This window comes from Lygodium microphyllum, chromosome 10 (assembly GCF_053477565.2).
Source record: "Lygodium microphyllum isolate KBCC chromosome 10, Lygodium_microphyllum_v1.1.10, whole genome shotgun sequence".
Taxonomy (NCBI): domain Eukaryota; kingdom Viridiplantae; phylum Streptophyta; class Polypodiopsida; order Schizaeales; family Lygodiaceae; genus Lygodium; species Lygodium microphyllum.
In genome coordinates this window covers 161,116,125-161,143,422 of record NC_141144.1, presented here as the reverse complement: position 1 = coordinate 161,143,422, position 27,298 = coordinate 161,116,125, and the positions used below count along the sequence as shown (strand labels likewise).

The window sequence follows — 27,298 nt, the reverse complement described above, 5'->3', positions numbered from 1 at the left end:
AGATACACATTGAGCAGCTCACTTCAGGGATGTATGACTGATATGGATCAAAGATCATTTGGTCATTTTCTGGAAGAGGCATGGCACATCAGAGAACAGAGCACACAGCGGGTCCCAGTCAGAGAGGGGCCCACCCAGACGACTATTACACAGTTCTTTCAGACAGACATAGTGAGAGCTACTGTACCAGCCTCCAGCCAGACCTCCGGGCTCACACTACAGCAGGCTGAGGACCAGCGTACCCGACGCCGCACGAGGATCCGTGGGTTTCGGACCCCACAGCCACACCGACAGGAGATCCGGAGCAGACTGAGATCCGACGACACTCGACACATTGGATCTCAGATCTCCAGTTTGCTCTTTCTCCACCGCTGATGTTCCACATCCTGCATCCAGGAGGGATCACCTGCTATTAGCGACTTCGACGACTACTACTACATCCCAGGATAGTATATCTCCCTGCATCTGTTACATATACACATCACACCACTTTATCACAGCCGACAGTTGTTCCCCTATCACAGCCAACATTTGTTCCCGTTTTGTAGCCATTATCTGGAGTACCAGAGCTACATACGCACATACACATACACCTCACTTATCACACTCACAGCACCGTATTTTCAGTTTTCAGTTTTTAGCTTTTCATTCAGCACTTTTATTTTGGATAGTTGGACCTCATCAGTTGTATCACAGTTTGTCTCATAGGCCAGTTTTGGTCTTTAGAAGACGTTAATATAACTTTCTTTCTTTCTTTCTTTCTTTCTAGTTCTTTCTTTAAGAAAGAGATGCGAGCCTCATTTTTACCTGCAAACATCTGCTCCAAAGTTTACCAAGCTTCTCATGAAGAAGCTGCTGAACGAATGTGAGGAATGATGGACCGCTGAACTGCCAAAGCAATCAGCGACAAAGCTTGTGCATCCCGTGTATCCCATGCTTTTTAAGCTGCAGTTATTGGAGGAAGTGGTTGAGGTGGAGCGGGCTGAGGTGCCCGTTGTACACGTCCTCCTAAAGGAGAAGTAACTGGAGCCACAACTCCAGGTCTAGTTTCTTCTCCACTGACATACTCCCAAAGATTCTTTGCCACTAGTACATTCTTCATCATGAAAGACCACAGTGAATAGTTATTACCATCCAATCTGTCCTCCTTGGATAAATAGGTAAAGGCATCTCCTCCCTGATTTTCCATGATTATCAATCACCAACAAGGCAAAAGAGCAATGTTGAAGCAGGACAAGCTGGAAATCTGAAAATTTCCAAAAATTGCAGCAAATAAATTTCTGCAAGATAGGGCTGCTGAGAAGTCTACTAAGGATATTGTTTGGTATATTGATTCAGAGGCATCGAATCATATGATGCCTCATGGTATCTGAGTTATTGACATGATGCCCGAGAGGAATGTTTATGTATGCACAGGGGATGACATGCAACATAGCATTGAACATAAAGGAAAAGTGCCTTTGATAGTCCATGACAACAAGAAGAAGAACTTACATGATGTATTGCATGTCCCGTCAATTACTAAAAATCTATTGTCAATGGGCCAAATGATAGAGCTGAAATCCCGAGGCGGTGGTGGCACGTGCATGAACAACCAATGGCACACCTGGGACAGGCGCTGGTGATGCGCACAGGACAGGCGTAGATGGCACGCACAAGACTAGCGGCATCTGTAGGAGCAACGTCAGCACGCACAGGTACAGGGCGCGAGCAGGTACAAGTAGCGCATGCAGACAGGTGGCACGCACAGGGACTGGCGGTGCCTGAGGAGGCGGCAGCTGCAGGAGCACGAACAGGCAGGTACAGGGGTGCAGGTGCGGTCGGGACTGCACACTGCAGACAGGAGCTGAGCTCTGATACCAAATGTGAGAGGGGGAGAGGATCGATGTGCAGTTGAAAGTGCAGTAGACAGTATGAGAGTGAAGAACAGAGTGAAGCACTACTCCCAATGCAATAGACTAAAAGAGTGTAAGCTGAAAGTACAAAGTACAATCCTTAAACCTTAGGGTTGTAGGGGGTGTTCACACCCGAACACAGTAAGTGCCCGTAAGTGTGTAACATAAGCACATACGAAAATAAGACTATAAGTCTGGGGGAAATAACCTCTCCTACCGAGAGTAAAAAGTGCCCGAGTGTCCTACTGATCACCGACACTCCTATGTGAGCGTAGACGTAAGTGAGGCGTAAGTGAAATACCCCAACACTATCTGCATAAGCATGTTCATATTCTACACTAACTGTTGCAAAACATCACTAGAAATTGTGCTCGAAGGTTCTCCCGTCCTATCTTTCCTTTTGACAACCTTTCACGTCGGGTTCACTAATGTCGAAGGGGCTTTAGTCAAAAGGTCATATCCACCGGGGATCAGAGATAGAAGAAAGTAGAGAATAGGAGATAGAAGAGAAGAAAAAGAATAGACAAGAAGTATACAAGATAAAGACAAAGCACAATGAATCAAAGCACTATATATTGATAGAACCTGAAATTCCTTGTCTAGCATTACTCAGAAGTAATATCCAAGCATTAGATCTCCTGGAGCTCCCTTGTAGACCCAAAACGTGCATTAAACATTAACTTCTTCTCGGTTGCTCAGACCGCAAATCTAATGGTTTTGGCTCTGAAAGGGGGGTAAAACCCCAACCACCTACTCACAAATCACTCCTCCCCGTTCAGAGTGTTGTTTGCTGTCTGTAAACTGCGATCGCGACGTATGCGATTTCGCCAATCCTTCTTTTTGCATGAAATCCCCAAAACGTTGAAAAAACAACTTACTTTTTGCATGCTACCCTATTCTAGAAGTTTTCTACAATTTTTTTGGATATTTACAAGAAATAATATCTAAAATATCAAAAATAGACTAAACTTGTCCAAAAATCTAGTATTTTTTAACCATCCATACTATGGACACTGACACTAATGACTAATATAGCATTGACTCTCTAGATCAATATCTTATATCTTGGTATATGGATCCCAAATCCCGAGTATCTCTTTGCTTTTGAGTTCTTTGTGCAATGTTCTTTTCTTTTGCAATGTTTCTCTTTCTCTTTCCTTTGTCTCTTGTGTTTAACTATTTATTACAACAATTTTCCACACTCTTCCATCACTACATCCACTTCTAACACAAAGGCACTGTCAATCTTGAAAAGGTATGGTGTGAAGTACTCATTGAGGAGGAGGAAAGAGATGGTGATGGCAGTGTCATCTCCAAGTCATCCGCATCTGCATCTCCAAAGAAACCCTCTTCATCAGGGTCATCCGGTTGTACATTTGATCGAGCTCCAGCCATATCTCACGAGCCACCGTCAAGTGCTCGATGTAAGCTATCACGGCTGTGGTGCAAGATAGAAACAGAAAAGATCGAATCCTAGCATTCAATTTGTCCCAATGAGATTGGGCCTTAGTCAACTCCGCACGAGCATTGGAAGAGAGTTTGGACTCATCCCTCACCAAGGGCCTGTTAATCTTCTCCATCACCAATTCCATCAAATCATAAGACTCTAAAATGGCCAACATTATCACCCGCCAGATGCAATAATTGTCACCATCAAGGTTTTGATCCGTTGGAAGAGCCGGTAGGATAGGCACCTTCCTGTCCATGGTCTCTTGGAACTCCAAATCAATCTATGTAGACATATTAACCTGCAATACCTGCACAAACGCAAAAGCAACCCCCTCTGACTATGAAAACGCAGCCTTCTAGGACTGATTCCTTCGCTGCCCAAACCTTCTTCACCCGCCGGAGGCGATGAAAAAGTAAAATCTGCAATGGAAGACCTCAAACGCAGCCTTCCTCCCCTTCAAACAACAATAACCTATAGCAAATTCACCGATTAGACTCCTTTCCCGCACGCCAATGCTCGCTTCAGCCTTGATCCGATGTGCAGCCCTCCTACTCGCCCTCAAATCCTGGAAACGCAGCCTTGTGTCGCACTGAAATCTCCTCTTCAGATAGGTTCAGCCCTCAGTCAATCCATCTTCACCGCTCTGATACCATGTCAAAGTGCAACGATGCGGAAGCATAGGGCAAAGACTGAGAGAGAGTGAACACAGAGAGAGAAGGGAGAGAGAGAGAAAAGGAGACAGTGTAAACGCAGAAAATCTGCGGTGTAGTATGCTGTATAAGAGTGCAGAAATACACAAGGGGACAGAGGAAATATCTGTGTATGTCTCCGACTTGATGACCTCGATCTCTGTCAGCCCGAGCATAGTCTGTCTCAGCCAACACATCTCAAGATCAGAATCTGAAATCACTGAATAATGTGCCAACAATGTGCTATATAAAGCAGAAATAAAATGCATAAAATAAACAGGTCCCTATCAGCTGCATTAAATGCAGCCGACTACAATAAAATAATGCCTAAAAAACTGTCCAACTGCACTGCAGGCTGCCATGTGGCACCTGCGCAGTCTGCTGACATCGCTGGCTGCTGACGTGGCACTGTACTCTGTCTGCTGTCCGACTGCTGACGTGTCCTCTGTAATCTGTCTGCTGTACCAAACCTTAACTGTGCAGAACCCCTAACACAGCCTGTCCAAGGGATGACTCAAATGCTAACAGAGGGAGCCACAAATGGATAGGTGGCAAGCTGGAGTGGTGGGAAAATGGCAGAGCAAAGAGGTGGGCTAAAGGGCAAGCGGAATCTGTCTGAATATCAAGTGGTTGCTTGATGAAGGCAGGTGAAGAAATGGGAAAGCAGGATGACAGGGGGCTGACAAGATGTCAGCTTGCATGCAAGCAAGGCAACAAGTTTGCATGGAACGTGGCAGGTTTACAGGCAGACATCCCATTAGGGGCACAAAATTGGCTCCCCCCAAAGTCAACTTTGTCACGTCACTGTCATCAGCAAGCAAAGGGGCTTGAACAAGCTAGGGGGTTTCTTGATAAGCTAGGGGGCTGCTTGCCAAGCTGGGAAGCCACTTGTTCTAGCTAGTACAGTTTGAGCTCTTAGCCTCCAATCTTGTTAGGGACTATCCAGAAAAAGCCGAGGAAGTGTTGTTGATTACACAAGGATGATGTAATAGTGTCCCATAAGTCATTGTATCCTTTAGGCACATGAAACATTCGTCAAACCAACCGGAAAGACATCGAAATTTATCGTGTTGGCAAAGCCACATCAGCAATAGAAATCAATCCAAACCGTGCCATTCAATTAGACCTAGGTCTAGCATATTGCTTTCCTTCCCAAGAAATAGTCATAGAAACAGCGAGCAACTCAAACTACACCAGGTTGGGTTGCAAATGATTATCACTTGGATGCCAACCAAATTTCTGAAGCACCGTTTTCCATGAGTGGACCAAGTGAGTCAACAAGAGTGAAGATTTAACACTGACAAGCTGAACAGCATGTAGAACATGCCACCAAGATCCCTGTATTCTTATATTCCCATGCACAGTAGCTGTATCTGCAAGAAAGAGGCACATGATGGAGACCCAAGGTCATTAGCCAAACCACATAGCCTGAAACAACCATTCAAGTGCCACCATGTGAGTCTCCACATCCAAGTTTGTGCCACCCCATTCTTTTGGTGTGCAAATGTGATCCTATGAAATCCAAGATATGCCAAAATGCATAGAATCCTTTTTCCAAAGCATAACACAGATTGACCAAGTAGTATCCCGCAAGCTAGTCTTGGACCAAGGTAACCAAAGTAAATAATAGTAAAGCATGGCAGCATAATTGTAAAGCAACATTAACATAATGCCCCAGGGCCCAAGCCATCCTCTTTAAGGTAGGGTTTGGATAATGATGCACAATGATGCTGACCAGCAGGCATTGAATACGAGCAGCAAGCCACTAAGAAGATTTGGACAGACTGCAGGACCTTTAGAAAGACTTTGTCCATATGCTTGCTCAGCATGGAACAGCATAGCCCCAACCAATCATGTTTATCAATTATTTTGGGAACCATAATATTGACTTGTCCACAAGGCATTGTGTTTGTAATGTCATGTAAAGGAAGTCCCGTGCTGCTGATGAAAGTATCCAATCATTGTCATTATTTTATTACTTATTCAGATCACAGACAAAAAATACCACTTTAAACAAACAAAATAAATAGGCGTCCCCACTGGTTTTCAGATTCTTACTTGAACATGTTTCTACATGAGGAACCTCCTCTTGAAACCTCACAAGGAACAAGAAGGGACCAATTTAATTTTTAAAACCTGTCTCTCTCCAAGTTCACATGCATGCATCTGAAGCTGAAAATACCAAAGCTTGCTTGAAGACATACTTGGCAGATATAAGTGATGTGTCCCCAGCAGAGATGTGCCCTGCGCTCGATATATCCCATTGTCCTGGCCATGAATCTTTAATATCAGCACGTTTCTGTAACAGCAACTGCCCAGTGGACTCTGCGTAAATCCATACATGCACTGCTCTATGATAATCACCATCTTTATGAACTTGACTCCTGTCACACACACAACAGATCACTTATATGGATGACGATTGAAACAACTGCACATAATTTCATCACATTGACATTATGACTGGAATGATGCTCATAGATAAATTCCTGTAAATGTTGTTTGGCACAAAAATTGCTTGTTTTACTCTGTCAAATATATCCAAGTAGTACTATATAATTTAACAAAACTATGATGCAGATTTTGGAAGAGATTGTTTCTTTTTGTGCCGATGACACTCCAGTAACTGTTTCCACAAGGGCCCCACTCTCATGTTGATTGGTTGCCGCCAAGGGCCCAGTCTACTACTCATCTTCCTAAGGTAGAGAGCTTACAAACCTCTGTTCTATACAAGGGTTTGACTTTCCCAGACACTAGTGCTTATGCTTGTGAATCCGACCAGACTGCAATTTCATATTGGAATATTGGGCATTTCCATGCATCTCTATTTATGAGCCCCCCAGAGTCTAGGCTTGATCTTTCTCTTTGGGCACTTTGGCCATTGGGCTGCTTGTTTGGGCCACTCACATTTTGAGGTCCTAGACCTCTCTTGTTCGTTTTCCACAGTTCTTCGTTTGTTCTATGTCATAGACTTGTATCTCTCATTCGTATGTACTACATTATCACTGGTGAAAGTGTGAGAATGCACCAATGATCAAAATTGTGAAAGAGAAAGCATGAACACCGATAGAAAGAAAGAACACATGAACATAAGAAACTCAAAATGAACAGGCAATGAAATCCATAAAATGGAGCACAAGATGTGCGATACAATACCAGGAGGGTACTGGCACATGGATAACTAGCAACAATGCCTCCAGCCCCCTCTCCCCAAGGATGAAGACAATGTAATACAACTGAGGGTGTGGTGGAGTATATATAGAATCCTTGAAACGAGACACTAGACGATCAAAAAAACCCTAAAATGGGTCACCCACTAGAAGCTATAACATCGTCATTCATGCAAATAATGACAAACAGCTAGGGCCATGGATACCCAAGCAGTGGGTGATCAAGCCACAACCAATGTGCCTTGGAAAGACATTGATGTCAATGCATCATGCTTGATTACAAAAAGTGGAAGTCAAATCTTGATGCATGTCACTAATGCCCTACAGAAGCAAATCATGACTATAGATTTCCCTCATTCACCCTCATCACCACGTCCTCATTGATTCCAATGTGGTAGCAGTGAGAGACCATAGAAACATTTTTCAATGTCGCGTTGGTCAACATTGGAGTGATTGCAGCTCTATATGCTTGAAGACACACTAGTTTGAGTGCGTAATTGAGACAGATTGAAAGCTCATTGGTCAAGGTTAGTGAGAGCAACTAAGGACATAGCAATTGGAGCAAAGCTCGTCCATTGAAGAGCCATGCACGTGAGGAATCATTAGCAAAGAGGGTGCTGATCTATGGCAGCTGTGTTGATTGCACAGGCAGGCCTCAAGTGGTTCATGTAAAGGCTATTCTTCAATATTGAAGAAATACCATAAGGGGCACTCGCATTGATGGCCAATCTAGTGTCATCTACTGTGCAAGAGTATTCTAGCTCTCGAGTTCTCAATGTCATTTATTTTCTTTGCTGAATTGAATAGTGTATGTGCTATAAGTTTATGTTTACTGCCCTATAGACAAGATCTACATGCCGATTTCATGGTACCATTGCCACAACATCACCATCTTTCCTAAGGGGTTGGGCTTTGGTTGTCTCAAGGTGCACATACAAGTTTTGGCTTGCTGTAATTCAGTGTACAGCAGTGAATTTCTGGAAATTCAGCAAAGATGTCACACAGGGAATGAGATGCAAGTTATGACAACTCATTCTCCTCTGTTGAGGAGCAATCATTGCATAGTGCAGGTTCACTTGAAGGATATGTCAATGTTGAACAGCAATACACTAATGCAATTGATACTACACAAGCAAATGTGTCTCCTTCTAGTGGAACTTCTGAGTCACCAAAAGAAGATGAAACAAATGGGCAGCAGCCCAAAGCACGTGGGGTTCCAGTTCAACGCATGGTGCTAGTATGCTTGCACAAGGGAATAATTTTCAGTATGCATTGGGCAGCAAACTATGCAGCAACCATATACACATCCCAATTACTTTGGAGGTGATTCTATGTTCTAGGCCATGGATGGCAATGCATCGAGTGGTCTTGGTATGCAAGGAACTTATTGTGAGAGTGCCAATTTACTTATGGATGGGCACATTTAATTTTGGGCAGGTTCAGAAGGGCTGAAAATAATTTTCATGATTATTTAATTTCAAAAATTAATTAAATGGCTAGATAATGCTGAAAAATGGGTTTAGAAGACTGGCACTTGGCAAACATGCTCATGCAAAGTGAGAAAACGTTTTTGGGGGTTGGGTCTCAAACATTCAATCAGTTTACAACTTGGGAGAGGGAGAGAAAGATCTACGAAAGGCCATGTTGGCCTATGAGACCAAAACGTTACATACAAAATGTCTGGGAAACTTTCCAGGTCCCAGTAAAGCTACCATCTAATGCTATGATAAACTAATTGAGTAGGTACAAAATGGTGATTTATTTTCTCATCAAAGAATAGCAATTTGCTGCAAAAGACAGCCATCTAGGGGCCTCCGCAAGTAGGGGATAGCATGTAGTCACCTTGCATGGGCTGGCAACAGCATCATTGATCAGGTGATAGCGTTTTGGAGATGCCTGGCAGTAGGTAGTCCTACATTAAATGCAAGCTAGAGCAGACAGCATGCAAAATTTAGGATTTTCTTGCAAAGAAAATTCGATTTCTCTCTCATCTTGGCTTTCTCTCACCTTCTTCAATCCATTCTCAAGAGATCTCAGCCATTATGAGCACATCTCAATCAAATTTAGTGGACAGTGGAGAGATCTCTGTTGTGAACCCTAAATTTTTGCAAAAATTAACGTTTAACAGCCACCTAGGACCCGTCCAATTGATGAAAGCATCGTACACTGAATTCAGCACCTGAAATTTGTGTAATTTTCAAGGAATGAAAATGCCAACCCATTCATTGGAATTGGGGTAGCATTTGGCCAATTGGTGGTTTCATTTGTGCGAGTCCTGAGTGAAAAACCAAGGACCAATTGGCCCGAATATGTTGATTGTTGCTACAACAAAGAGGCTTTCTAGAACAGCAAAGGAGATTGTGAATCTCAACTTGTATTCATTCCATTAGCATTCAAGTTGAAGAAATATCGAAAGGGCCGCCAGTTTTGGGGCCCATGGGATGTCCAATATCCGAGATTATTAAGGTAATTTGTGCATTTCAAGTGATATTCATTTTCCGATTGTTGTAGTTAAGTGCTTAATCAGGGAATTACTACACTTTGGTGGAGGTGGATCCACTGGCAACCTCTTTGGCACACTCGTCATGCCCCAAAACAAGTAGAGCAAGCTCCTCCCATAGAAGCTTCTCAAATAGGTCCTCCATGTAAGAAGGCTGGTGTAGAAGACATCAAACTAGGGAGATGGCGGCTAAGTCAAAAGAATCATAGCTATATCCTCTACAGAGATCATCCTACCAAGGGATGCAAGCTCATCCCTCATGTCCTTCAAAGTATTGATATGATCCTTCGTGGAAGGAGAATCATCAACAATGAGCATTCATAGTTTTTTCTCGAGAGTAATCCGGTGCATAAATGTCTTCTAATGGTACAAAGAAGCAAGCTTTGTCCACACTTCTACTGCTTTTCGCAACCTGCACACATGCATTAGGACAGAATCCTGTGAACTCATAAAGAGGATGTTCAAAAACCATTTCTTTAGTTTACACACTTTATTCAGGATTTCGCACTAATAATCCCAAAAAGGGCTAGTGTCCACATTTTGGTCACTTTTTCAGTACGCGCCCACATAGTGGTGCACCACCCTATACAGCTTATGCCTATAAATAGGCAATCACTTCATTCATTCTTCACTACTCACCACTCTTCAATCATTCTTCACCCCTCTTCCTCTACCATCAAATACCCTTCACTTCTTTCATCACCCCCTTCCACTGCCCTCACATCCCTTCAAAACATTGCGGTTTGTGGATCATGGCTGTCTTCACCCTTTCTCTTCTGCTTCAGGTGCCCTGTTCAAACATCAAGCCTTGCGTTTGGAGATGCGCCACCCTATACAGCTTATGCCTATAAATAGGCAATCACTTCATTCATTCTTCACTACTCACCGCTCTTAAATCATTCTTCACCCCTCTTCCTCTATTATCAGATACCTTCACTTCTTTCATCACCCCCTTCCACTGCCCTCACATCCCTTCAAAACATTGCGGTTTGTGGCTCATGGTTGTCTTCACCCTTTCTCTTCTGCTTCAGGTGCCCTGTTTAAACATCAAGCCTTGCGTTTGGAGCATCTTCCACCTAGCGTCACAATCATCTACTTGGTGTCAACACCTCTCTCCTTCAGGCTCCACCTTCACCTTTCTTTTTCAATTTGAAGGCCTTATCCTGGCGTCATCATCTCTAGCTTACGGTCAGCATCCTAGCCTCTAGCAATAGTCTCCATCATTGATCATAAGTGATTTCATCACTCGTCTATCACAGGGGAGCCCAGACCTGCGTTTTTGCAGCTTGGCTCTTCCTCTTATCACCTGGCATCACTCGGCTATCACAAAGGCTGCTATAGGACCTGCGTTTTTCAGCCCAGCTAATCCTCCATCATCCTGACAGTGTGCAGCACCCTAGATAGCTTATGCCTATAAATAGGCAATCACTTCATTCGTTCTTCACCATCCCACCACTCTTCACCATTGCGGTTCGTGTGGCTTGTAGTTGCCTTCACCCTTCCTCTTCTCATTCAAGCACCCTATTCAAGCATCAAGCCTTGCATTTGGAGCATCTTCCACCTAGTGTCACCATCATCTGCTTGGCATCAGCACCCTTCTCCTTTAGGCTCCACCTTCACCTACGTTTTTCAGTCTCGAGGCCTTCTCCTTGCTTGGCGTCATCATCTCTAGCTTGGCCTCAGCATCCTAGCCTTTGGCAACAGTCTCCATCACCGAGTGTTAGTGATTTCATCACTCGTCTATCACAGGGGCTACAAGGACTTGCATTTTGCAGCCTAGCTCCTCCTCCATCACCTAGGGTCACTCGTCCGGAAAGGCTATTGGGACCTACATTTTTGTAGCCCCGCTCATCCTCCATCATCTAGCATCATCATTATCCAACTAGCGTCAACATCTGGGCTACTTTCCTTACATTTGACAACTCCAACACTATGAGATTTGTGTTTTGCTGCCCAGGTCACTCCTTGGCATCCAAGAACTACAATTCGCTCCCTCGACTTCCACATCTCCGATTGCATCAGAGGATTGAGGTTTGCTCCCTCAACAGCTGTCTTTCATGTTCTAGTGATTACTTCAATAGCCCAATGCCCGAAGGACTACATTTCACTCCCTTCACTGTGCAAATTTCCCACAAGTGCTTCCACTTGATTCAGACAAGACAGTGCAATTATCTTCTAAGCTTCGGCTCCATTGTATCAACTTTTCTTCTCATAGCATAATTCAGGGCATCATCACCATGTTCTTATGTTTCTGAGTTTCTCTTCTCTCTCAGTGTTTGCCATACACACTCTGTGTTACTCCCCGCAAACCCTACTGTCTCTGTGCACTATCACTTATTTTGACATGGTATCAAAGCATACCTATTATTTTTGACAAAGAAAAGATCGGGCTCTAGAGTTGAGCCGATCCCATAAGGTTGCACGATCTATCGATGATCCAACAATGGGATCCTCCCCTAGATGGGAAATAGGGTGGGTAACAAACTCCCAAAGATCGAAGGTATCAAGGATGCACTCCACTTTACACAACCAAAGCGAGTAGTTGGAACCATCAAGCTGGTCTTTTTTTAGCAAAGGGAATACGGACACCTATATCGAGGGTGCTATGAATACCATATGAAGGCCAGCAAAACGAGCCTTTTGTGAAACGTGGAGAAAACAGGGAGGAAAGGAATCCCATACAAACGGGCAAGGAGACCTCCGTTCATGTAAACTAGCATGAAAATCCCTCCGTTTCTCAGAGAAGGGAATAGAGACCCCATCCTCTAAGTCAGAAAAAATTGGTGATAAGACATCTTCGAATCTACAATCTCCCAAAAAGTTGTGTTGGATAGAGAAACAACTATCACATCGTCTACAGAAATATGATGATGCCTGTACCAAGAAACGAACAAAAGTTGATGCCGCTTGATATAGAAAAACTGTCGCCTAGTCCCTGGAGACTGTCACTTGGCCGCTTGGAGGTGAAAATAGGTAGCAGACACTATTTAGGCTGAAAATCTGTGTTTTGGAAATCTCGGTTGCTCCTCCACAATGAAAACCTACTCTTCTGTAAGAAATCTCTAGACTGTGTCCTCACTTAGGAAAATCCTACTAGCAAGGACAATGTCCAACAAGTGTGGACAGCCTAGGAAATGCAAAAACTGCTCATGGAAAACACACTGGAAACCCGAAAAACAAAAGAAATGCACCCAAATAGCCACTCTAGAATGAGTAGCCTCTCCCATCAAAACACATGACAGACCTGTCAAAGCTCCAAAAGTCCTCATCTAACTCAGACTAAGGCTCACAGATAGGAGATGACAAGGCATGACAAACATGACTGCTTATAGAGCTGGCTTACAGCCTAGTTTGTATAATTACATGGTAATGTTTTTGGTGGTGCACAACTAAGAATGCAACATGGCAAGTATAGAAATATTGGCATGGAGACAAAGTTACAATTAGGCTTGTATGGACACGTGGGAGGCCCTGCAGCCTGCAGGGCAGTATGGAATGCAAAGTTTAGGGCTTGAAACATCCCCCTAGGATCCAACCTGCATACAAGACACAACACAAGCCATATTCACAAATAAAAGAGACTAGACACTCACCTCTCAGCCATAGAGCCAAACGGGCTCGCCCCTCTGAGCCAGGGAGCTAGTGGCACTATGGGTCACGACCACATCCCGAGGGTTGGCATCCCGTACCACCAACCCATACCATCCTAATGTATGGATGCATCGGCCAATAGGCCAAGAGTCCAAGAGTGGTGATCACACAATGATGTACACAATAGGGCCTTGAGTCATATAAATAGGATTCTGCTACCCTAGCCCCGAAGCGTCCTTAATGCATTTGCACCAAGTCGCCTTATGGCCACTGTGACCAATGCTACTAGCATCCATCTAGATGTCCAAGCACACAATACTTCTCCCCTTATGAATGATTGTTGTCCTCAACAATATCCTCAATGATGAACTGAGAAAAACGACTCTTCAACATCCCCAAGTAGCCTCCACCTCCAAGTGGTTTTTCACTTGACCAAATGCTTCGGATAAACCGTCTGATGGGATCATCTAGTCCCAAGATCAAGAACCAACTTGGGTTCAAGTGGAGTATATCGAGCTATCTCCTCGAGTCACAGGACTTCTTCAATCAAACAATCAATTCACCTTATCCCAATCATTCTTTAAAACAACTAAAATGGAACATAAGGACTCAGATTTCTTTCGGTAAATCCAACTCATATGATATGATACTTATCTTCTTTGTAACATGAAAATGACAATAATACCTCAAAGATAACTTATAGCATTTGTTGGTAGTCATCGAATCAAAGTCCTTTGGGACTTTAAGATAAACTCACATGCCCTCTCAAGGAGTACAGTGTTGGTTAGCACAAAACATGGTACAGTCTTCAGCCATTTTAATGCTTTTCCTAGTAATTGTCAACATCTCCTACATACCATGCATAAAGTGGACCATGGACTACGTTTTCATCCCCTTAAGCTCTATCGCAATCGCTATTTTTGGCTCATAACCGTACATAAGCATAAACAGGCGTAGTCAGTAGTCAAATGCTAGAGCTATTATATGCAAACTCAATCTGAGGAAGATGCCGCTCCCAATCAAACTGCCTACATGAGACATATCCAGGCAACATATCCTCCATGGTTTGATTTGTCCTTTCAGTTTTTCCATCAGTTTTAGATGCTCCAACAACATGGACAATCGAGTTTCCAAGTTTTGGAAAACTATTTGCCAAAAATGGTTAGTGAATTTAGGATCTCTGTCAACTGACGGTGTCACGTAGCCATCTCCAAAAGTTGTGTAGAAACTCATATGAGATTCCTTCTTTGTGCCAATGGGGGTGGCTATTGGTTGTGCTCCAGTACTGCTCATCTATATCTTGCACCCCAATCTAGTAGTGTCGCCAAAAAAAGGTACCTCACATGGTCTACTAAGGAAGGGATGGCCCTCCATACTCACTCTTCTAGATCCCATTGAAGCCATTCTAGAGCCCTTCTCTAGTATGCCTAGTATCTCCATCATCTATCTACAAGACAAGTGGCTGGCTCTAGGTCTATGTGCCACTTCCTCTTGAAGTGTCACTACTCTAATCCTTTGCCTGGAGCCACCACTGAGTGCTATAAGGTTAAGATCCTCTCATGGAGGCGGCCATCCTCCTCAACTATAAAAGTGAATGTCATGTCTCTGCTAGACACAATAATTTCTAGAAGGATATCCCCTCTAGAGAAAGAACAATCCAGGTCTAGGAGGTGGTTGTATCTGTCTACTAATCTTGTGGAACTCTCTCCATCATGGCCTCAATCATAGCCTTGACTCCCCTAAGACCATGCAATCTCTACCTCCGAGTCCTCTATGGCAACTCTTGAAATGCGAATCAACCCCCCACTAACATAGCAACCTATAAAGAGAATCTCCCTCATTACAAGTGTGTCCACTATCCAATAGTGTGGCCTCACTCTGATCTCAAATGATGATTAAAGAGAACAAGCTGTCTCCTCTTCTCTTTGACAGTAGTCAAGGAGAGCTCATAAAGCCTCAAAGATACATACTCCATGCTCTAATAATGGTAGCCACAAATCTGACCTCAAGGCTCCTCCCTAAGTCTATGGTGTTGATCTAAAATATCCACTGGATGCCAGGCTGCCATGGTCCTCCATTTGCAGATGTCATATCCGGTATGGCATGGACCCAATGGCATGTGCGCGATGTGGTGAGCTAGAGGAGACACAAGCACATTGCCTATGGGACTGCCCTAGAGCATAGGATGTTTGGAGGAGAACTCTCACAATAGTATTTCATGCCACTACAGAGTCCATGGTGGCGAGATGGGGGGCTGTAGCTTGGATGACAGCATACAGCTATGAGGACGTTCAAAGGAGCACTTCTTTTCTCATCATTGGACAGCATCTAAGTAGGATCCATACCCCACACTACTCACTAGCACAGTGGAATTAGGGGTATTGTCATAGATGGGAGCTGATGTCCAGCATTATAGCTTGGTTCATATGGACTACAAGATGTAGTCAAGTCATTGATCTTCAAGATAGTCAAGTCATTGATCTTCAAGATATATCCACTAGGGAGTCTCTTCTTGCTTTCTCTTCTCCTCTCCTTTTCTCTCCATGTTCGTGATTCTCTTCGTTGTGTACTCACACATGGTATCATCACCTACGTGAGGACAATGAGTTTCCAATCAAAAAGAGGAGACAAAACTATTGATGAAAACTCAAATTTCAGCTTGCTGTTAGCTGCAGAAAATGCAGATTTTGTGTGTTCTACAAGTGCCATATGACAAACATGGACATCGACAACTCTCTTTTTTCAGGTGTTGTTGATTTTCCCTCCATTCAGGCTCTCCTACATCAAAATGCAGCAACCTTTGTGTTTGCTAGTTATAGGAAGATGTCTGATCCCCAATTCTAAAGCTTTGATGACTCAAGCGAGGAGGTTTCCTATCACTCCTTTGAATGGTGGCATGATTATTGTGAAGAATGGAGGTCACCGAGCCCTTTTGTATAGTCTCATCATTCAAAGCCTTTTTTCTAAATGAAGTGGAAATAATTTGTAGGAAGCTTGTTCAAAAAGAATGTAACCTGATTATCATCCAACTTCAGTGAGCCAATAGTGGCAAACTCGGTCGACAAGTTGCCACTTATATTCAGCTGACTTGACTTTTAGATCATCCCTTTCCTTAATGGAAAACTCCTAAAGCACAAATTTTGCCCAAATTGCAAAAGCACCAAATTGCACGGGGTCCAATGTGCATCAATGTCGAGAAATTGGGTAAGTTTCAACCCAATTTTTGCATATACACGAAAAGCCCCAAATGTCGGAGGCAAAATGTCACAAATTCCTGCAATTTCTGAGACGGATATCACTATTGTGTCTTGTTCGCACCAAATCTAGACAAATCCCCAAATTTCTCAGGTCCAATGTGCATTGATTCAGTGAAATTGAAAAAATTTCACTCAAATGTGATAATTCCCAGGCAAATGTGCACCAATTTTGCAATTTCTAAGTCAAATTGTCCAATTCTGCATTAAGGTCCCCAAATCCGGAAAAAGCCCCAATTTTTTGGGCCTAAACCTACACAAATTTGCGCACTGTGCTTGCGCGCGCGAACATCGGGAGGAGAGGAGGCAAAAAATAATCTCAAATATTTCTGAAAAGAAAAGAAAAATGGCGGGTCAACGGCCGTTCAGGTCTGTGACCTGTCAAGCAACGTGGCGCCTGCCAAACTGCCGCCCATCACTGGTCTTGTGTCTGACACCTGGCTGCCGTCCCGTCCGCTGAAGTCGCCTACTGGTCACCGTCCGTGAGCTTCTGAGCCTCGCTGGTCTGTCGCCCCTGCTTCTGCCCGTCACGCCTGCTAGACCGTGCCACGTCTGTTATCAACGCCACACTTTTGCACCAATCAACTGCCTCTTCTACACTTGTCAACTGTCTCCTCTGCTCACGAGCCTGCCTGCAACTCCCCTATACTTGTCGGCTGTCGAGTGCTGCTCGTTAAGTCCACCTGGGACTCCTGCAACACCTGAGCTGAGCTCTGATATCAATTTGTAGTAACCAGGAGACACGAAGATCGAGACAGTCAGTGTTTGTTAGCAACAGCGAGAGATAGAGAGTGAGAGAGCAGAGTAGAGAGTGTGCACGATTTGTGGGTACAAGGACGAGTGTACCACTTTAGGTTTTTAGATAGATATATATGAAAGTACAAGTGCTAAGGGTGTGTTCACACTCCAGCATATTTAAAAGGCACGAGGGCCTTTATTCCCAACAACCCAGGCGTACAGGACACGGATAACGATAGACCATCGGGATCAGAAAGGGCACAGTCGACGCAGCTGAACGACTTGGCGGGGAACAAACCAAATGGGTCCGACCAGGCATGGCGGACAGGACTGATGGGTCGAACGAGTTGACCCGTCTTTTAAACGTGGACAACCTTGCTCCTTCCATGAAGGATCATATCAACATGTTGGAGGACACGAGGGATAAGCTTGCGTCCCTTGGTAAGATAATCTCTTCAGAGGATATAGCTATGATTCTTTTGACTTAGCTGTTGAGATGCCAAGCTCAACACATGCGGACATTAATGATGGACCGCCTGGTTAGATGGGTCCACACGTCTACACTTAGCACGTCGGTAGTCATTATGACTCTCACATGGCCACTAACTCATTACTTATTATATTCAAGTTGTTACACCTATTTATAGCTGGCATAGTTATAGCGCCAGTCGACTAGTGTAGTCGGTTATGCATTGTTTGACTTAGTAGGCCACTTTCCTTTATGTTGTATCTTATCTATACTTTGTGTACATTGTAAAGTGTGTGGAAGAAGAAGAAGAAACCAGCAAAAAAACGTTTTGGCCTCCATCTCTCTTCTTGTCTCTTGAGTGAGCTTCTCCTTGTGCATTCTGTGTGTGTTCGGCGCAGCATCTTGAGCAAGTTCCCCCACCACAGGATTCGTGACATGGTATCAAAGTTGCACCATCGATTGAGGCTAGTTTTAAAGGCTAAAGCGAAGGAGAGGAGCCAACGATTCGAGCAAGCAAGCAAGGGTAAGAAGCTCTTCCATTCTCTACTTCTTCTCTTGGACAATGCCTGTGGAGGCACCAGAAGCAGGCAGAGCAAAAATCTCAGATTGCAGTGAGATTTGGTGTGCGCGAAGAGCGCTGTGTATTCTCCAGATCAGCCCTTTGGTCCTTTAGGGATATCCGACTGCTATTTTGGCCATCCGGGTTCATTTCAGGCCCCGTTTTAGACTCGCAAGGTTGCGGACAGCAGTTCAAGGTATCCTGCAATTTCAGCTGTGTCTGTCGTATACAGGTGCACAGGTTACAGATTTCAGATCTGTAAGTTCAAAGTTGTTTACCAGCGAATAAACACGAGGTTTATCTGCAAACTGGTTGCAAATTGCATGTGTTGTTGAGCAGACAGTGAAAAAGGCTGTCTAGTGCATTGCTTTGCACTACAGGTCGAGGGTTGCAGAAGATTTGCTTGCTATTTGGTATTAGTTTTGTGATAATGGCAAAGAACAGTGGAAACCCCATCATTGAGAAGCTCGACAAGAATAACTACCCTTCATGAAATTTCCGTGTCACGAACTTCCTTATTGAAAAAGGCCTCTACGAGTTTGTTTCATGTGAAGAAAAGGAGCTGGAGGTGAGTGATCCTCCAGCTCTGCAAAAGAGATAAAGGCACGGAAGGAATGGAATGGAAAAGACAAAAAGGTTATGTATTGGCTGTCTGCATTAATTGACAATAATATGCTGGGACATATTAGAAATGCAGAGAATTCATATGCAGCTTGGACCATACTTGAAAGTATGTTTTCCGTAAATACAAAGGCACGAAAGATTCAACTCAAGCAAGAGTTGAATACATTGAAGAAAGGGAAGATGTCTATCAATGAGTATGCACTGAAGGTAAGGAGCATTGCAGATGCCTTGGCAGCGATTGATGCAATGCCCCATGATGATCATTTGGTGTCGTCTACCTTGGGTGGACTTAACAATGAAAAGGCTTGGAAGTCTTTTGTAACTTCCGTATATGTCACAAAGCCATTTCCAGATTTCGATGAGTTGGTCTCCCTTATGATCACTGAAGAGATCAACATGCAGAGTGAGACATCTGAAAAAAGTGGTGAACAGGTCCAAGCTTTCTACTCCAGTTCACGAAGGAGACGTGGCAGGTCCTCTTCAAGAGACCGTGGTACAGGACGTAGTAGTGACAACCAGCAAAACAGATTGAATCAGCAATTTGGCGATATGCAGGTTTCAAGAGGTCGTGGTAACTTTAGAGGTAGGGGGAGCTTCAGAGGAAGAGGTGGATGGCAAAACAGAGATTCTAACAACTCTGGTATTGTGTGTCACTACTGTGGCAAAACAGGTCATATTACAGCCCAATGTTATGCTAAGAAAGATGATATTCGCAGTGGTAAGTTGCAACAAGGAAACTATGCATCGTCTTCACGACAAAATGAAGACAAAAATGAACGTCTGTTTGTTATGCAGCATATGCTGAATGCTGTTACAGGAAAGGGAACACATGATGATGTTTGGTATGTTGATTCAGGTGCATCCAATCATATGACCAGCCATGCAGAATAGTTTGGAGAGATACAGGATTTGCAAAATACAGATTATGTGCAGACGGGTGATGATTCATCCCACCCAATTTCACATATTGAAAAAGTTTCCTTATCCTTGCATGATGATAAGACAAAGAGTCTTTCAGATGTATTACATGTGCCATCTATTAAAGAACTTGGTGTCAGTCGGTCAGATGGTAGAGCAAGGGCTGCAAGTCAGATTTAATGCAAAGAGCTGCAAGTCAGATTTAATGCAAAGGGCTGCTTTGTAAAAGACTTCAATGACAAGTGCAGGTTGGTTGCAAACGGAAGTAGAGTTGGACGTATGTTTACTCTGGATGCTGGAATTCCTACTATGAATGCTGCTATGTATGCTAACGAAAAAGGTGTTATTGCAGATATTGAAATTTGGCACAAACACATTGGACATGCAAATGTACAAAGGTTGAAATTAATGCAGTCCAAAGGGTTGGTTACAGGTTTGCCTATATTTGGAGTTGCAGAATTTCATAAAGGTATGCGAAGTATGTCAGTTTGGTAAGCAGGCAAGACAACCCTTTTCACATGACAGAGATGTAAGCAGAAATATCCTTGATATTGTGCGTACAAATATTTGAGGGCCTACACAAAATATATCTCTTGGAGGCAGTTCATACTTTGTCACATTCATTGATGATTGTTCTAGAAAGCTGTGGGTATATTTTATGAAGAAAAAGAGTGAAGTGTTTGAGCACTTTAGAACTTTCAAGGCTGCAGTTGAAAGAGAACCAGGCTTGAAAGTAAAGTGCTTAAGGTCAGATGGAGGGGGAAAGTACCTCTCAAATGAGTTCAGTGATTTTCTGAGGTCTCATGGGATAAAGAGACAATTCACATGCAGGTATACCCAAAAACAAGCATATTGGAGAAGTTGCACGCGCCTTGATGGCTGAAAAGAATATGCCTAAGCATTTTTTATCTGAGGCTATTCATACTGCTGTTTATATTATGAACAGAACTCTCACAGCTGCAGTTCATAAGATGACTCCTGAAGAATGCTTTACTGGCAAGAAGCTTGATGTATCACACTTGAAGGTATTTGGCTATGTTGCATATGTTCATGTGCCAGATGAGCTACGGAAGAAGCTTGATCCAAAGGCAGAAAAATGTGTCTTTATTTAATACTCTTTAGAGCAGAAAGGATATCGCTGTTATAACCCTGTCATATGTAAGTTCAGAGTAAGTGTGTGTGCAGGTTGAAGAAGGCGCTCTATGGGCTCAAGCAAGCACCTAGAGCATGGTCTGACAAGATCAGAGAGTATCTTGTCAATATTGGCTTTTACGTTTCTGATGCTGATCACTCACTTTATATGAGAAAGGGAGATGTAGGTTTAGTCATCATAGTCATCTATGTGAATGACTTGATTATTACAGGTGATAGTGATAGTGGAATTGCTGAAGTCAAGGATTTTTGGAAGAAGAAGTTTAAGATGAAGAATTTAGGTGAGCTAAGGTACTTCCTTGGCATTGAGGTGATCAGATGTGATGATGAGAATCACCCAATCCGAAATCATGTTGCTGCAAATAGCTGCTGATGCGAGCATTCCATGCTCTAGGTGCCTGTTTCAGCCCATATAATGCCTTTTTCAGCCGGCATACATGTGCTGGAAATTTTGGATGCACATAGCCTTCAAGCTGTTCCATGTAAACTTCTTCCTCTAACTCTCCATTCAGAAAGGCATTCTTTACATCCATCTGCCATAGTTTCTAGCCTCTAGCTGCTGCCAAAGCAATCACAGTTCTAACTGTAGCCATCTTTGCTACAGGGCTGAAAGTCTCCTCATAATCAAGACCATACTGTTACGCATACCCTTTTGCAACTAGCCTGGCCTTGTATCTTTCCAATGATCCATCTGATTTACATTTTACCTTATACACCCACTTGCAGCCAATAGGTGTTTTGCCCTCAGGCAACTGTACCAAATCCCATGTGCCATTTTCAGCCAAAGCTGAATATTCCTCATCCATAGCAGCACGCCAATCCTCATCTGCAACTCCCTCATCAAACTTACTTGGTTCTCTGAAACCTGTTACTTTCGTCATATAAGCAATAATGACGGGCTGAATATCTAGTGTAAGTATACCTATCAACAGGTCATCTGACCCTCTCTGATCTCCTGAGCTGTGGCTCATTGTGAGCTTGCCTCTCATGAGGTGGCACATAACGACTCTGCCTAGCACCTGGCGTCATAACAAACGGAATCCCCAATTCACTGTCTAAGCTGTCACTGCTAGATGAATCATAACCTGCAGTGAGTGGACCTGTTACATCTTCAAAAACCTTTTCTTTTCCCTTATCTGTTCTCCCCCTCACTGACATATCCATGTCAGTGGATGCAGTAGTGTGACTGCGCAATCGTCCTGTCCAAGGACTCACTGTAGATGATACATCACCTGTTTGACCACTCATGGAAGTACTCTCTGCAGGAGTTTTTTCAGCATGACTCATACTGGGTGAGCCATTAGTAGGCACTGCAACAGGATTCCCATACCAGGATGCTAACTCATCAAATACCACATCTCTGCTTATGAGTGTTTCATGCATAGAAGGTACATAACACTTATAAGCTTTCCGTTCCTGTGCATATCCCACAAACACACTCTTCACTGCCTTAGGATCCAATTTCTTCCTCTTCTCATCCGGTATATGCACATATGCAATGCTGCCAAATACCTTCAAGTGCGAAATATCAGGCTTATGACCATACAGCCTCTCATATGGAGTGACATCATGAATCCCTGCTATAGGGGTTCGATTCACCACATAGACAGCAGTCATCACTGCTTCAGCCCAATAACCATTTGGCAGACATTTCTCATTCAGCATAGCTCTAGCTGATTCCATCAAGACCCTGTTTTTCCTCTCTGCAACACCGTTTTGCTACGGTGTATAGCTACATGTGAGCTGTCTTCTGATCCCATATTTAGCAAGATACCTGTCAAAGTAATTAGAGGCATATTCACCTCCTCCATCTAATCTCAAACAGGATATGTAGTAGCCCAACTCATTTTCAACATGCTTCTTGAAGTCTTTGAATGCATCAAACACATCATCTTTATGCTTCAAAACATAAAGCCAAGTGTACCTGCTGAAATCATCAATAAATGAGACATAATACCGTGCACCTCCAAAAGAAGCATTATGTGAAGGACCCCAGACATCAGAGTGCACCAACTGTAAAGGCCTAGTGCTGTTTTTTACATGTTTCATGAAAGAAAACCGTGCCTGCTTCCCAAACTGACATGCAGGGTATACATGACCAAAGTCATTATACTTGAATTTAGGTAATCCAAGTACTACTTCCTTCTGCTGTATAGATTTCAGCTTTTGTACATTGACATGTCCAATCTGCTTGTGCCAAATCTCTACATCCCGAATGACACTCTCATCATGAGCAAACATGGCTGCCTTAAGTCCCAGAATGGTCGCATCCAATGTAAACATCCTGCCATCCCTTCTGCCCTTGGCAATTAACTTGCAGCCATTTCCATACTCCTCAATGAAGCATCCATCTTTGTTAAATCTCACTTGCAGATTCTGTTCTGCCATTTAACCCACAGACAAAAGATTCTTTGTTATAGTCGGTACATGTAATACATCATGCAGACCTTTCTTCTTGCCATCAAGCATCATAAGATGAACAATCCCTTTATGCTTTATGTCATGTTGGGTGTCATCCCTAGTACATACATGACCATGTGTACCTTCAACCATCTCATCAAACCACTCTCCATGCGGTGTCATGTGGTTTAACGCTCCAGAGTCAATGTACCATCTATCATCTCTATCATGTCTCGATGCATTTTTGGATACATGCTGCATGGCAAAGAGTCTATCAACTTGCTCATCATGAGCATCACTGGAAGATGCATACTGCCCATGTTGTCTGCCCTTTGCCTTCATATCTCCCTACTTCTTGTAGCAATCCTTTGCTATGTGTCCATACTGTCAGAGATCATAGCCTGTTTTCAGGCAGGCAGCAGCAGGCAGCAGCTGCACAGTCCAGCTGCACAGTCGGACTGTGCAGTCGGACTGCCACGTGGCAGTCCGACTGCCTGCAGCTGATTTTTATCAGGCTGCGCCCTATTCTGGCGCCCCATCCTAGGCAGATTTTCGCCTATTTATTGCTGACGTTTTCAGCAGTCTGGCATTCATTCTCTGTCGCAGATTACAGACCGGTGCCGTGCAGATCTCTGTCTCTGTTCGCAGATTTCTGACAGCAGACAGTGCAGACTGCAGCAGACTTCGAGGTGGACAGCAGGTCGCATCGTCGAGGTGGAGACACGCAGTCCAGCGCACTGCGCCCGTGTATATCTTTGTATTCAGCATTCTTTATACAGCAGATCTTCAGTGTACACTGTCTCTTTCTCTCCCTTCTCTCTCTGCGTTCTCTCTCTCTCAGTCCTACGCTTCCGCACCGCTGCACTCTGACATGGTATCAGAGCAGTGTATGAGGGCTGACTGAGCGCAGAATCAACCTGAAGAGGAGTTTCCATCGCGACACAAATTTGCGTTTTTTGCGTTTAAGGGCAGACAAGAGGGCTGCGCCTTGGAACAAGGCTGAAACGAGTGTGGGCGCACAGGAAAGGAGTACAGGTGGTGGATTTGCTGCTGTTTACTGCTGTTTGTCGCAGAGAAAGTTTGAGTTTTCAACCTAAAAGTGCAGGTTTTGCTTTTTCATCGCCTCCGGCGGGTGAAGGAGCTTCGGGACGCAGAAGAGCCTTAGCAGGCTGAGTTTACCCAGTCAGAGGGGGCTGCTTTTGCGTTTGAGAAGGCATTGCAGGTGAAGATGTCTACTGAGATGGACTTGGAGTTCCAAGTGATTATGGACCGGAAGGTGCCTGTCCTACCGGCTCTTCCTACAGATCAGAAGCTCGACGGCGACAACTACCGCATTTGGCGCGTTATGATGTTGGCCATTCTGGAGTCCTATGATTTGGCGGAGTTGGTACAGGAAGATATTGACCGGCCCTCGGTAAGAGATGAGTCCAAACTCTCTTCCGATGCTCGTGCGGAGTTGGCCAGGGCCCAGTCTCATTGGGACAAACTGAATGCCAGGATTCGATCCTTTCTCTTTCTATCATGCACTACAGCCGTGATCGCTCACATCGAGCACTTGACGGTGGCTCGTGAGATATGGCTGGAGCTTGATCAAATGTACAATCAGATGACCCTGATGAAGAGGGTTTCTTTGGAGGTACAGATGCGGACCTTGTCCGTCAATAAGTCTTCTTCGCTAAGGGAACACATTAACAAGCTAAGGCAGCTACAGATGCAGGTTCAGAATGCGGGGAAGCCGATCTCCTCCGAAGACATGGCGATTACACTCTTGTCCCAATTGCCGCCACGATTCGGTACATTTTACTCTGCCCTTATTGCTTCGGGGCGAGAGTCTACTCTTCGATGGGAGGAGTTGGTTCCTATGGTCTTGGACCAAGAGGAACAGTTAAAGGGACAGAATGCTTCCAAGACGGAGGCGTTGACAGGTCAAGCCTCTCAGAAGAAGGGGAAGGACCAAAAGAAGAAGAAGGGGGATAACAAGTCCAAGAAGGACAAGGAGAAGGACAAGGACAAAGACTCCACATGCCATATTTGTGGAAAGACTGGCCATTGGAAGAAGGATTGCCCTGATAAAGACTCGAAGGACACCAAGAAGAAGGACACCAAGGATTCTGGAGCGGTGGCTGCACCCTCATCAGCTGCATTTCTACATTTAGTTGTCATTGAGGACGCTTCACCGAATGCTTCTGATGCTGCGATGGCGGCTTCCCAATCTCGAGAGTGGATTATTGATAGTGGTGCCTCACGGCACATGACTCCTTCATCAGATGGTGTTGCCCAGCTGCGACCTTCGCGTGGGCAGGTTCTCATTGGAGACAGCTCTTCAGTTTCTATTGCAGGTCGGGGTAAGATGCAGCTTATTCCGGATGGACGAGGTGGCACCCATACTTCAGAGGTTTTGCATGTACCAGGATTGGGGTACCATCTCCTTTCAGTCCATAAGATTTGTTCCCTTGGTCTTCTGGTGGAGTTTGACAGTTCTACAGTGCGAGTCCTTGATCGTGAATCGAGGAAGGTTCTATCATCTGGATATGAGGAGAACGGCATTTACAAACTGAAGTCTTCCACTGCCCTCTCTACTCTTCTTCTTACCTCACAGTCACAGTCTGAATTATGGCATGCTAGGTTTGGTCACCTGAACTATGACTATCTTCGGAAGGCGTCACGGGGACAGCTTGTTCGAGGGTTGCCGGATATAGTGGTGAGCCAGCAGCCATGTGTCTCCTGCATACGGGGGAAGCAGCATAGAGATGCCATTCCCCACACCGCTTCGCGGCGGTCTACTTCACCGATGGAGTTAGTATCTACGGATCTATGTGGCCCTATGAGGAATGAGTCCCTGCGTGGGAGCTCGTACTTCATGCTGATCGTGGATGACTATAGCAGGATGACATGGGCCTACTTTTTGGCACTAAAATCAGAAGCTTTCTCACACTTCAAGGATTGGCTTCTCTTTGAGGAGAACCGATCAGGCCGGAAGTTGAAGACCTTGCGATCCGACAAGGGAGGTGAATTTGTCTCTAATGAATTTGCTCGGTTTTGTGCAGATAGAGGAATTCACCAGGAGTTTGCCAATACGAATACTCCACAAGAAAATGGTATTCTCGAACGGAAGAACCGCAGTGTGATCGAGATGGCGCGCACCATGATGGAGCACCGACAGACCCCCCAGGTTCTGTGGGCCGAGGCTGTGGCTACTGCAGTCCACATTCTTAACCGATCTCCTACTTCGGCCGTGGAAGGGATGACTCCATTTGAGGCGTATTTTGGGTCGAAGCCAGATGTTTCTTACTTTCGGGTCTTTGGGTGTCATGCCTATGTTCACATTCCCAAAGCTCACCGTGACAAATTCGAAGCGGCTTCCCGCAAACAGGTATTTGTTGGCTACAGCTCCCAGTCCCAAGGCTACCGACTCTATGATCCCGTCAAGCGGGATGTATATACTAGCCGTGATGTGCGGTTTGTGGAGGTTCCGGCTTCTTCAACGGGTGAGGAGCATCCCGTTCTTGGAGATCTAGGGGAGAGTTTGGCTCCTTCTACAGTTCCACTGGAGCCTGTGCCGTTTGATTATGATTCTGTTTCTGATACAGAGTCTACTATTCCACCGGATCCTTCTGAGGAGTTACCACCGGTGGACATTCCAGAGTCTTCTACTGATGGAGAACGACGAGGGGAGGTTCGGCCTCCTCCTCGCTGGGCCCGTGACACACTCCGTGATTCAGGGATCGAGGGGGTTCCTGAGGAGTGGGGACCGCAGGATGGTCCGCGGCGGTCACGGAGGCACCAGGCGCATTCTTCGGAGCTTGTGTGCTCCAATTATTGTTTGATGTCCCGAGTTATGCAGGATCGAGAGCCCACCTCCGTGAAGGAGGCTTTACAGTCCGCCCCA

The 27,298-nt window shown here is 44.5% G+C and overlaps 1 protein-coding gene across 2 annotated transcripts in view; it reads right to left on the bottom strand.

The window, feature by feature from the left end:
• The window catches only part of NUDT3 (nudix hydrolase homolog 3), a 231,830-nt gene that overhangs the window by 186,797 nt on the left and 17,735 nt on the right, over positions 1-27,298 (bottom strand). For both annotated transcript variants that reach the window (XM_087687068.1, XM_087687069.1), the window contains exon 2: positions 6,239-6,418. In XM_087687068.1, coding sequence (XP_087543194.1) covers positions 6,239-6,418 — 180 coding nt within the window. The remainder of the gene's footprint in view (positions 1-6,238; positions 6,419-27,298) is intronic.